This window comes from Penaeus vannamei, chromosome 15 (assembly GCF_042767895.1).
Source record: "Penaeus vannamei isolate JL-2024 chromosome 15, ASM4276789v1, whole genome shotgun sequence".
Lineage (NCBI taxonomy): Eukaryota > Metazoa > Arthropoda > Malacostraca > Decapoda > Penaeidae > Penaeus > Penaeus vannamei.
Window position 1 is genome coordinate 20,769,824 of NC_091563.1, and position 12,996 is coordinate 20,782,819.

The 12,996-nt window shown below is 46.7% G+C and overlaps 1 protein-coding gene across 1 annotated transcript; it reads right to left on the minus strand.

Annotated features, from left to right (window-relative positions):
- Positions 1-3,367: 3,367 nt before the first annotated feature.
- Positions 3,368-8,316, minus strand: LOC113824341 (uncharacterized). The gene is made up of 3 exons (XM_070130185.1): positions 4,702-8,316; positions 3,696-4,637; positions 3,368-3,436 (listed from the first exon to the last, which is right to left on the minus strand). The coding sequence occupies exons 1-3, from the start codon at positions 8,314-8,316 to the stop codon at positions 3,368-3,370; spliced, it is 4,626 nt and encodes a 1,541-aa protein (XP_069986286.1).
- Positions 8,317-12,996: the final 4,680 nt, after the last annotated feature.

The following is a 12,996-nucleotide window of genomic DNA, read 5'->3' on the forward strand; positions in this document are numbered from 1 at the left end:
TCTTATCCTACCGTTCTTAAAACCCAATAAATCAGGTACCCTACCCTAAGATTACCGCCCCATAGCTGTAACTAGCTGCTTGTGCAAACTACTAGAACAAATGGTTAACTTCCGTTTAATGTGGTACCTTGAATCTCATAATCTCCTTTCCCCTTCCCAGTTTGGTTTCCGACGTGCCCGGAGTACAACAGACCCACTTGCCCATTTCGAGACATACATTACATCGACATTTGCACGCCATGAATCCGTATTAGCCATATTCTTTGATCTAGAAAAAGCATATGATACCACATGGCGATACCATATCCTCCAACAATTGTCCTCCTTAGGTTTACGTGCAAACATGGGCGTTTTCATTAAATCCTTCCTATCTAAACGTACTTTCCAGGTCAAAATTGCCTCTTCCACGTAATAATCCTTTCCTCAATTCGAAGGTGTCCCACAAGGAAGTGTGCTTAGTACCACCTTATTCCTTCTTGCTGTAAATGACATACTCTCAGTCCTACCACCAGGAGCCCGAGCATCACTATATGTTGATGACTTAACCATCTATGCATCTGGCACATCTATACCAGATCTCTGTCAATTCCTAGTCTGAAATAACATCAGTAACTTCTTGGGCCACCAACCATGGCTTTCGCTTCTCTACCTCCAAATCTTTCCCCATCCTTTTCTCTTGCTCACGTACAGTCCCCAAACCCCCACTCTTCCTATAAAATGCTCCACTCGAATACCGTTCTTCTGGCAAATTCCTAGGAGTTATATTTGATTCCAAATTGTCCTGGCGAGACCATATCTTGTACAACAAAGAAAAAGCTCAACGCCGCCTCTGAATCTTACAAACTCTTTCACACATCTCCTGGGGCTCAGATCGCAAAACTCTCCTCCATCTTCATGTTACCTTGTTTCTCTCCACTCTAGATTATGGATGCCATATCTACTCCTCTGCCTCAACCTCTCTTCTTGCTCACCTTGATACAATCCACCGCAGCAGTCTCCACTTAGCCCTAGGCGCCTTCCGCTTCTCTCCAGTTGAGAACCTATATACTGAATCAGGCATGCCGTCCCTCTCGACGTAGAGACCTTCTCTCTCTCCGATGCTATGCTCGATTTCACCAATTTTCCCTTACCAAACTAACTATTCCACAATCCTTGCTTCATACCTTTACCTCTTCTCCACGTTTACCAACTCCTCTCCCCATATGCATTGATACCCTCCTCTCCCATTCCCCCTTTCCTCACCTCGGACCTCTCCCACTATCTGTCCATTCCATTCCTCCATGACTTATACCTAACCCCTGTATTTGCTCCTCAGTTTTCCCTCCTGAATCTAGTGTCCTTACTACAGAACTATATTCACTCCTTTTTGCCTTAAGACGCATATACTCATCCTCCTCTACCTCTTTTACTATTTTTACTGACTCCTGTAACTCTTTAACCCTCATAAAGTCTATCCACTCGACCAATCACCTTGTCTGTAAGCTCCAGAACTGGTTGTTCTATCTATCCACACGTCACAAATCTGTCAGATTTTGCTGGGTACCCAGCCATGTTGGAATCCCTGGCAATGAACAGGCAGATACTCTTGCACACTATGCCGCAATGTCCACATCACCTCAACTACGCTGCTCACATATTCCAGCTAGGATTACTACCCCCACTTTAAAACCTTGCATACCCGATGGCAATCTCACCTTGATACAATCCACCGCAGCAGTCTCCACTTAGCCCTAGGCGCCTTCCGCTTCTCTCCAGTTGAGAACCTATATACTGAATCAGGCATGCCGTCCCTCTCGACGTCAAGACCTCTCTCTCCGATGCTATGCTCGATTTCACCAATTTTCCCTTACCAAACTAATTATTCCACAATCCTTGCTTCATACCTTTATCTCTTCTCCACGTTTACCAATTCCTCTCCCCATATGCAGTGATACCCTCCTCTCCCATTCCCCCTTTCCTCACCTCGGACCTCTCCCACTATCTGTCCATTCCATTCCTCCATGACTTATACCTAACCCCTGTATTTGCTCCTCAGTTTTCCCTGACCCACCAAAATCAGATATTCCCCCCTCTATCCTTCTCACCCATTTCCTTGACCATGTCTCCATTCATTCCTCCAGCATTCATGTTTACATTGACGGTTCCAAATCCATCTCAGGAGCTGGATTCGCAGTAACATTCCCAAATTGCACTTTCAAATACACCCTCCCTCCTGAATCTAGTGTCCTTACTACAGAACTATATTCACTCCTTTTTGCCTTAAGACGCATATACTCATCCTCCTCTACCTCTTTTACTATTTTTACTGACTCCCGTAACTCTTTAACCCTCATAAAGTCTATGCACTCGACCAATCACCTTGTCTGTAAGCTCCAGAACTGGTTGTTCTATCTATCCACACGTCATAAATCTGTCAGATTTTACTGGGTACCCAGCCATGTTGGAATCCCTGGCAATGAACAGGCAGATACTCTTGCACACTATGCCGCAATGTCCACATCACCTCAACTACGCTTCTCACATATTCCAGCTACGGATTACTACCCCCACTTTAAAACCTTGCATACCCGATGGCAATCTTTTTGGTCAAGACTCCACAACAATAAATTACATACCGTAAAACCATCAATCTCCTCTTGGTCAACTCCATTTCCCAAAAATAGACGTTGGGAGACGGCCCTCGCACGCTTATGTATTGGCCACACTCGCCTAACACACGCCTATCTAATGTCGCGCTCAGACCCGCCCCTATGTCCTCTATGTAACGTCCCTCTTTCAGTTCCATACATTTTATTGTCCTGTCCACGCTTTAATACAGCACGTACCTCTGCTTTTCCACACCTATCCTTCCCTCACCGACCTCCCAACATATCAGACATCCTTACAGAATCCCACAGCTTCTGCCTTGACAACCTGTTCTCTTTCCTCAGACGCATAAATATCCTTCACTTGATCTAACTAACCTTTTCCCTCATCTTCAACCTTTCAACACTACTCTAGATAGTTGACACATAGCAACTATCACCTGAAATCCCCTTTTACTATACCTTCCTATAGTGCTATATGACCTTAGATGTCTAGCACATTTATCTTAACCATTAACCATTAACCACTTAAAATTAATAGTATAACAGGTTCTTTAGCTATTCAAAAAACAACGAAATCTGAGCTGTTTATTTGCCACATAGAAAAGATATCAACATAATGAAACCAAATCGTGTCTAACAGGAGGATTGACAGAAGGAATTCAGATTCAAACATTTCTTTGTATACAAAAACCGGGTTAAGAATACTTCCCATAGCGATGCTGCCATCAGATGTGTACAAGAGAAGTTGGCATTAGTGTAGGTGAATGAAAGGGGTTCATTTAGAAGGTAGAAGTGTCTTCTGTGTTCCTTTGTCTGTAGGTTCTTGAAAACTCAGATTTGCAAGTGACCTTTATTGGTGCAAAATACCACACAAATCAGAAGTACAAACGGGCAGGTGCAGGACAAAGCAAATGCAACCTGCAGTCTCCTCGGGCTCAGCTGTCTCGCTCTCTGATTGGCTGAGGGGTTTGGTGCCTGCCTGGAATGTCCGAGGGACCATAACTATAAAAGTAAAGTAAGATGCAGGGCTTACAAATAAAATGTTACAAAAACCAAATGGTACACTGTATATAATAATAATATCTATACACCTCCCCCTCCCTTTACGCTCGTAGTGGTATCTCGAGCGGATACGGGACTCTTTGCTACGAGTCTGGGTGAGCGACGTGGGGTAACGGGAGGAACATGTAACGACCCTGTTTCCTGGTCTTGGCAAGGGGACACAGGGGACAAGAATGAGGGTTCACACTTGAGCACTGGCACTGGGCGGAGATGTCTGCGGTTACGCCACCATACGCGTCCACTGGGTAGTCGCCCTTCATACTGTCGGGACCTACCACAGCCCATGACTACACCGACTTTATCCCATCGGAGGGATTTGTGATTCTGAATGCGGACACGCTGGCCTACGGATAGCCTTGGAAGAGGACGGGCATGGCTATCATAGAGGCTAGTCACTTGGTCGGCTTGGGCAGCGGCGCGGCGGTCCCAGTCGTCAAACTTGGTCTGCCACTCTGCTGAGAAGGACTGGGGGTGGGCAGGGACACAAGTCCGAAGAGGATGGCCATACAAAATCTGGGCAGGAGAGCGGCCAGCAGGGGTTGGGGTGTTCCGGAGCTCTAGCAGGCCCCGGTCGAACGCCTCACAGTCGATGTTGCCGTCAGGCGCCGTCTTGAGGATCAAGTACTTCACGGACTTGACCGCAGCTTCGGCGTGGCCATTAGACTGTGGATAGTGTGGGGACGTCACAAGGTGGTGGACACCCCAGCGTTCAGTAAACCTCCTGAATTCCTCACTGGTGAATGGGGGCCCTCCATCGGTCCTGAGGCGGACAGGTACACCGACTTCTCGGAAGTACCGGCAAAACATGCGCATGACCTTAGTTGGGGCTGTGTCCTGACCACAGGGAGTAACCATGGGCCACCCTGAGAGTCTGTCTGCAATGACCAGGAAAGACTTCCCAGCTACTTGAAAAAGGTCAGCGGACACAGACTCAAAGGGGCGTGATGGCTGGTCATCGCATAGGTAGGGTTCCTGCTGTTGGCTGGGCTGGAGACGTTGGCAGGAGTCACACGCTTCGACTGTACTCTTTATGTCAGAGTTGATACCAGACCAGTAGACAGTCTGCCTGGCGCGACGACGGATGGCTTCGACTCCTGTGACTATCGTGGAGGTGGGTCAAGGTGCGACGGCGGAGTGTAGCAGGAACAACGATGCGGGGACCATGTAGCACAAGCTCTCCATCTGCGTACAGGCTGTCCCGTAATTTCCAGTACGGGAGGATGGAAGCATGTAGGCTGTAGCGGTTGGAGGGAAATCCTGTGGTGACGTACTCCAGGAGGCGGCGGTAATCTTGGTCCTGTGATGCGACGGCGCGAAGCTCCTGTAGAGTCCTGTCGTCGTCGAGGATAGGAGCTGTGGCCTGGCCGTCTGTTGAGGTAGCATTCGTAGAAACAAGGGACCGGACGTGTGCAGCTGTCATGGTACACTCTTCTTCGTCGTCGAATGTGGGGTGGCTGACAGGTGCCCGAGAGAGGGCGTCAGGGACGCACAAGGTCTTGCCGGCGCGCCACACAGCGGTGAACACATACGGAGCCATCCTCACTCTCAAACGCTGGAGTCGGGGGTTTTCTATGGCATCCAATGTGTAATGGTTCAGGATTGGGATCAATGGCCTGTGGTCGGTATGAAGGGTAAAGTGCTGGAGGCCGGCAAGGTACAGGCGGCACTTTCCCATGGCCCATGAAGCAGCCAGCATCTCCAGCTCGATTGTGGCGTAGCGTGACTCAGCGTCGGTTAGAAACCGTGAGCCACACTGGACGAGCCGGAGCTGGCTGTGGCCATGTTCCTGATATAGGGCGTATCCCAGACCATAGAGGCGAGAGGCGTCAGTTTGAAGAGTCACTGGCAGTTTCGGGTTGAAAGGAGCCAAGACTGGGGGTGATAGGAGGGCAGCCTTGATCTTCCCAAATGCCTGGTCATGGTCTGGGGTCCAAGTGAAGGACCGTTTTGGTGACATCAGAGGGCGGAGAGGCTGGGCAGTGGCCGCAATCTCTGGTGAGAAGTCGGCCAGCTGATTCACAAGACCCATGAACGACCGGAGGTCCGTAATATTGGAGGGTGTAGGGTAGTCTCGTATGGCTGCAACCTTTTCAGGGTCTGCAGCGATGCCCTCTGGAGAGATATTATATCCACAAAAACTGACATTGGTGGCGGCTACCATGAACTTGTCCTTGTTCAAGGTTATGCTGTGGGCGCGACACCTGGATAGCATCTGGAAAACTCGTCGGAGGTGAGTCGGTAAGTCACTGTCGAAGAGGAGGATATCATCCACTACCTTTACGCAGTTGGTGATGCCTTGCAGAGCCAGGTCTCCGCGAAGACAGTAGGCATCCCCAGTAGCGGCAAATCCCATAGGTCCTCTGCAGTGGTAGTAGCGCCCATGAGGTGTTATGAACGTCGTGAGGTGACGGTCTTCCTCCGCAAGGTCCATTTGCCAATATCCATGCAATGCATCTGCCTTAGTAAAGAACTTGGCAGATGGAGTGATGGTGCGGATAGCGTCAGCGGGTGTGGGCGATGGGTGTGTAGGCCTGGACACTTGGGAGTTAAGGCGTGTGAGGTCCACTGTGATGCGTACACCATTGCCAGGCTTAGGTACCAGGACCATCGGATGGCACCACTCGGAGGGCTTGTCACCGACGGGCGAAATGATCCCTTGCTGCACCAGGGAATCAAGTTCCTCCTTGACCTGGTCCCGGTAGGCGAAAGGTATAGGTCTAGGCGTGTGTATGGCAAAGGGTGTCGCACCTGGCTGAAGGTGGATCCTCATTGGTGGGCCAGACATCTTCTTCAGTGGCGTAGTCTGGAGGTCAGTCTTAGACACAAGGACGTCGCTGAAGTGTTGTAGGAAGTAGGTCCGAGCAGTAGTGGGGGACGACATTGCCGAGGCAGGCATCTGCTGTGCACATCTGTTGACATGGGTCACAGAGAGGATGGGCTTTGGGAAATCTGTTGAGACGATGGCCAGGTCCACGCAGTGGCCATACGAGAGCAGAGGTGTCTGGATGTCCTCGTGAACGTGGACAATGGCCTTGCAGGACGCTTGACCGAGCTGGAGGGTGGTCCCGAAACAACCCAAAGCTGGAGTCATGGACGACCCATCTGCTGTGAGGACGTCAGTTGCAGGCGGGGGTGAAAGATTGCATCTGGGGATTCCCAAGGATTCCAGGTGCTTCGGGCCAATCACCATGATATCAGCCCCAGTGTCAGGTAGCATCAGCAGTTGGGAGGACTTTGAGCCATAGGACAGGGTGACATTGACTGGCTTAGGGGTCCTGCCGGTGGACACTCTACGTGCTCTACGAGTCTGGTTGGTAGAGGTCTTCCTGGTGGACTTGCAGCACTTGGCAAAGTGACCCTGTTTGTGGCAAGTGGTACATTCAGAGTCCTTTGCTGGGCACCGGGGCGTACGGTGCCAATGACCCTTGTACCCACAATTTGAGCAGGTACTATCTTTTGCTGGGCAATGTCCCACGGCATGTTGACGGGTACAAGACCTACAGGAGGCGGGCAAGTCCTTGGTCAACGGTGGAGACTGATAGCGTTGAGGCGTGTGCTTGGTCATAGCTGTCATCTTCTGGCGGCGTTGGTTCCTCTTGTATGAAGAGAGGATGTTGAGTTGGCTAGGGGCAGCAACGATAGCAGATGCAGCAGCCCTGGAGGACTCAAAGGTTCTGCAGCAGGTGACAAAGTCATCTAATGATGCCTGGCTGTCGAGGGAGACAAGGCGCTGCACGAGTTCCTCTTCACGCATGCCCATCAAAAGAATCATCTTAAGCTGTGTTGCAGCACAGGTAGTGCGGTCCCCTGTGCAGAGTTCACTTTCGTCAGCTAAGTCCTTCATGCGGGCGTAGAAGGCAGAGAAGGGCTCACCAGGCGTCTGCTTGCAGGAAAGGAGTTCCCGGCGTCGTAGGGCTTCGTTCTGCGAGTTGCGGAAATACTGCTGTAAAGCGTCGAGGACTTGGACTACTGGCATGGATGAGTCAGGAGGTATTGCCAGAGTGTAATGCAGCAGCCGTTGAACTTCCAGCGAAACACATGTGCGGAGGTATATGTGTTGTGTGGCTGGGGGTAGACTGTGGAGGCCCATTAGCACAGAATAGTCCTCGAACTTGCGACGCCACTGACGGAACAGTTGGTAGGTGACGTCGGACTGTAGCTGAGGAGGGCTGGGTATCATAGGTTTACCCATGACTGGAGCAGTAATGGGAGCATGTGGAGATCCTGACGTGGTGGCAACAGGTGGAACAGGCGAAAGCTGGTGAGCAGCTGGTGCTTGCTGTTCTGGGCTGGTTTGCTGTACCTGGAGGGGCTTGGGAGCTATCATGCTGAGTAGCTGCATGAAACGTTCGTCGTTTAGCTGTCGCTGTTGCTCCATTTGAAGACGGTATTCTTGTAGCTCTGCTCGTCGTGCTTCTTCGTCTTGTCGTCGTCTTTCCTCGTCAGAAATGCGGGTAACTTGGAGGTAGTGGATCAAATACTGCAGCTCTTGGTTACCTGGACTGTGCTGCGAGGGGCTGGAAGGGTGAGGGGTGAGAGGGGGTGGGAGGGATGGTGGTACATCGGCCTCACCACTCTCAAGGACGTTTGGCTCGCCGCTGTCATCACTACCATCACCCAAGTCATCATTTCCGGCCTGAAAATGGTCTTCCTGAGGCGTAGCCATATCGAGTTTGGTGTCTTTGACGAGCTGATCTTACAAACAGTGCAATTTTAGTGCCTGAAATAGTGCAACGATTCGTTCTTGGGCGTGAATATCGAAAAAAAAGAACGAATTCTTCTACAGTTCGTGGTAAGTGCATGTGTGGCGGGGGAGGTTTTGCGCGTTGCTGGAACGGCCGCGCTCGGTGATGGCGGTTGAGGCGAGAAGTCCAGTCAGTCACCGATCGGAACTCGGAGGGGTCAGACGCGCTTCGAGCGCTCTCCGGGTTGGCGAGAAAAAATGGTGTTGCACTAGGGGTGATGCTGAGACTCCCGCAAACCTTCCCCACACAATATGCACTAACACTGCACTATCACTTATCACTGAACTATAAACTGTTGGACACTGTAAGATCCGCGACGAAAATTCAAATTTAGGAGGCGGGAACGACGGTTGCTAGGCACTGAGGGGAGCAAATCGGCGCCTTCCAGGTTCACTTGCAGAGTTTAGACTTCTCACTGCGCCATCTTCTGTGTTCCTTTGTCTGTAGGTTCTTGAAAACTCAGATTTGCAAGTGACCTTTATTGGTGCAAAATACCACACAAATCAGAAGTACAAACGGGCAGGTGCAGGACAAAGCAAATGCAACCTGCAGTCTCCTCGGGCTCAGCTGTCTCGCTCTCTGATTGGCTGAGGGGGTTGGTGCCTGCCTGGAATGTCCGAGGGACCATAACTATAAAAGTAAAGTAAGATGCAGGGCTTACAAATAAAATGTTACATAAACCAAATGGTACACTGTATATAATAATAATATCTATACAAAGTGAAACCCCCATATCGCTACTTGCCGGTGGAAAGTTAAACCCTGTGTCTTGGTCTGTCTTTCGTCTTTCTCTGTTGCTCTACCTCTTCCTACCAAAATGTGTAATTTTATGTGGTGGCTCTGGAAGGCGTTTGTTTCCACCGCAGTGTCAGAAGATAAAGCAGTGCAGACACCTGTGTCCGCTGAAGGAGGAAGCCAGCTGCTGGGGACACAGGTGTGAAGTATACCCATCACCCTTGGAAGTTGTTTACATCATTCGGCCATGGACAAGGCTCATTTCCATGGAATAAACGAAACAGCAATAGGCGCATAGGGATACAGGCTCTCCTGGGCATATTCAGATGGTTCTTGGTGATCCAATAGTTACTAAGGTCGTGTGCCAGAGTAGTTTATCAATCACCTTACTAAGATACCACAAGAATGAGACCATGATAAGAACGTCATACGAGAGGTAACATGTCATATGGTGTTAATTACTTAGAATTAGTTTGGATTAGCGAGTTCAATAGAGTACTATCATACTGTAGAGAAAAACATCTATTGGACAAGAATTCCATATCTTTGGCTTAATAGACATGTTTATGCTTCGGACACAGAGGCAGCTAGGCCTGAACTTCTAAACATACGCATCTCTTAAGTATTGTGCGAGTGTAAATGTGAGTAGATTCTTGGTCGGTGGGGAGCAAGATTCCTTCGTAGTAGATTATCGGTGCTGCGTGGGCGCAAGATTCTTTTGTTTACAACTATGAGTTGGGTTTATGATTAACTTGCGGTGATAATTACTATGTAGGCCTATATAAAACATGGTGTCTGCATTGTATTGAGGACAAGATATCAAAATTTGAGAGGAAGTCGTGTCAATTATGTCTAAGGGATGGCTCATAACCTTCGAGTAAATTCTGTGGAGAGCGGTCAAGTTGGTGGTTTAGAGCTTAGAAGTAGTCGACATGTTTGTGTGAATAAGTCAATGGTTAGCTCGGCAAGTATGAGGAAAAGTGATTTTTCAAAGTAACATGTCTAAATTCACAGTAACAAAGTAAGGACTAATAGACGTCAAATACAGGGAAAGAATGAAAAATTACAACTGTTAATATGTATAATATGGTAGGAACAGCCGAACTTATCAATAATTGAATGAACTTGGACAGTTGAAAAATACGAACCGTGCAGTGCGAGGACACCAAATACAATAATAATAAAACATAGCAATAATTGAATGAATTAGCACATAGTCATTTGGTGAGAGAAAATAAATTATACGACCTGCAATGGAATGCGAGAACAAATTCAAAAATAGAAAAAAAAAACACAAATAACACAATATTATAATCAAGGAATGATTAGGACAAGGAATGGGGTGTTTGATGAGGGTTGTGCGTCACTCGAGTCTGGTATCAGTGTGACTTCGTTGTTAAATTTATGATTGACAAAAAGAAATTTTGTAATATAAAGTTGGTAGTTTGTATTCGTTGAGAAAGAAGGTAACTCATATGTAGGGTGTTTGTAACAATGGCTCAGTGCTAAAGGAGGCAAGGAGGCACGTCGACAGGAATGTATCTTGGCAACAGGAACGTTGATCGGCGTTGTGAGGTTCTCCCTCAGCTTGCCACCAGATGTGTAGGGAAGACCACTGCTTGTCTCCAGATGAGAACATCAGACTGCTGTCACCAGATGTGAAGGTCGAGGTTGGGAGCACTGCTGGCATCAGATGTGAACGAGAGAGGGTGGCCATAGTGAAGGTGAATGAAAGGGGTCTTGGCTCGTGGGTTTATTATGGAAGATAGAAGTGAAACCCCAAGAAATCCCAGGGTCTGACTGTCGTCTTTCTCAGAGAAAATCTCTCTGCCTGTCCTCCTGACAAGAGTGTCCTGTTACCTGGTGACTTTGGAAAATGTTTGTTTCCACCGCAGAAACGTCACAAGTGAAAGCAATGCAGACACCTACGTCTGCTGAAGAAGGAAGGCAGTTGCTGGGACAGAGTGAGAAGTCTACCTTCTGGCTTTGGAGGTTATTGATTACATCTCTCGGCCACAATAGGCGGCATATCACAAGGTATATCTTAAAAATAAACAAGGAATATTCTCTTCCACTAATTCAATTGCATTCCTCATTTAACTCTACATTTACACTCTCCCTTCACCTACTAATTAAAAATTAATTATAATTTCAATGAATATAATTAAAACAAATCATTAGACAGGATTCACACAGACCCTCATTCCCTGATATTTTCTGCTATTACCGTGGAGAACTGATTCACTTTCATTCTACTCATTGACGCAAATGAAATTGTGTCCGACTAACTCCAAAGCTGTATCCACACACACACACACACACACACACAAAAGAATGTCCTAACATGGCTGGTGTCATGGTGTGTGGCTTGATATCAAGGAATGGCCCTTTTAATCCACCTTGCTTTCTCTCTGGATCCGGGGCGAAGCAACAACTCCGTCTGAATTATCATAATTCTGTTCACATGAATTCCATGATTGTATTAATTAACTTATCAAGCATTGTAACCGCCAGTATCCAGGTAAAACATGATTTTTAATACCAGCACTGAACATACCTGCGTTTGGGGCGAAGCAGCGACTCTGATGAAAATCAGAAGACAAAACTGCTTATGGTTCCCCCCATTGAACTGTTATTTAAACAAACAAACCATTTATAGATGATTATTATAATTTATTCTATTATTAAACACTAAATTTTGCTTTACTGATGACTTTAAAATAAAAATACGTTAAGGGACGTTTCGGTGGGGTCCAAACATTACCATTAACACCCATGCAGCGAATCAATATCGATATCGATGTGTATATATATATATATATATATATATATATATATATATATATATATATATATATATATATGTGTGTGTGTGTGTGTGTGTGTGTGTGTGTGTGTGTGTGTGTGTGTGTGTGTGTGTGTGTGTGTGTGTGTACGTGTGTACGTGTGTGTAAATATTGAAGGAAATATAATATTACTGACTTTTTTTTACGTTCTTTTGTTTACTACACTGCATTTTGTGAATGTTATTATTTTTAAATATTTTCAGAACATTTTTGAATGAGAAACCTATAGTGAGAATTTACATATTTGTCTAAATACGCCATATTAGATCAGGATCAACCATGGACTACGAAATTATTGACATCAATCCGTACCCCCCTCCCCCCCCAAAAAAAAAAGAAAATAATAATAAAATTAAATAAATAAACAAAGTGAAAATATATAAATAACATAAAAAATAAATAAATAAATAAACAACAGAGAGGACTGTTAGCAGAACTCGCTAATTTCCACCCCCTTCACAAATAGGATATACGTTGGCTATATACACATATACGTTGGAAGTTCTTGGTAGTTCTTGGTCATTGGGTACTGACCATCAGTCCAGTTGAACATTCTAGTTTTCTGTGTAAATTTGATTAATATATCTTGATTTATCCCACCTTTGAACAGAAATTGATTGATTTCGGATAGTACTTGAATCAGTATGTTGGGTGGAATATATTATACCAAAACCAAAAGGAAAAGTGTATTTAGTATTTCCTCTGACATTTATTCTGCTTAATATGGGATATTGGAAAATTTTGCTCAGCCCAACAGACACTGCAGTTCGAATGAAAAGCAATAGATGTTCTCAAACATTGTAAAATGAATTAAATCACGTGATGTGGTTTTAGCGAGTGGTTTAGTGCTAAAGGATTGTGTGTGTGTGTGTGTGTGTGTGTGTGTGTGTGTGTGTGTGTGTGTGTGTTGTGTAACAAACTAACACGACATTAAATGTCGTGTTAGTTTGTCACACACACACACTGTACGCTGTCAACAATAACCTAAAACGATCTATGTAGTGCATTGAAAGACGAGTC

Bases quoted from the DNA above. Each gene is read 5' to 3' on its own strand.
- LOC113824341 (XM_070130185.1), bottom strand. From the start codon at position 8,316: ATGGCTACGCCTCAGGAAGACCATTTTCAGGCCGGAAATGATGACTTG. The intron at 4,638-4,701 runs GTCTGGTATCAA...CAACGTCTCCAG, and splicing joins GCCAGGCAGACTGTCTACTG to CCCAGCCAACAGCAGGAACC. The intron at 3,437-3,695 runs GTAAAGGGAGGG...GCACCAATAAAG, and splicing joins CTCGAGATACCACTACGAGC to GTCACTTGCAAATCTGAGTT.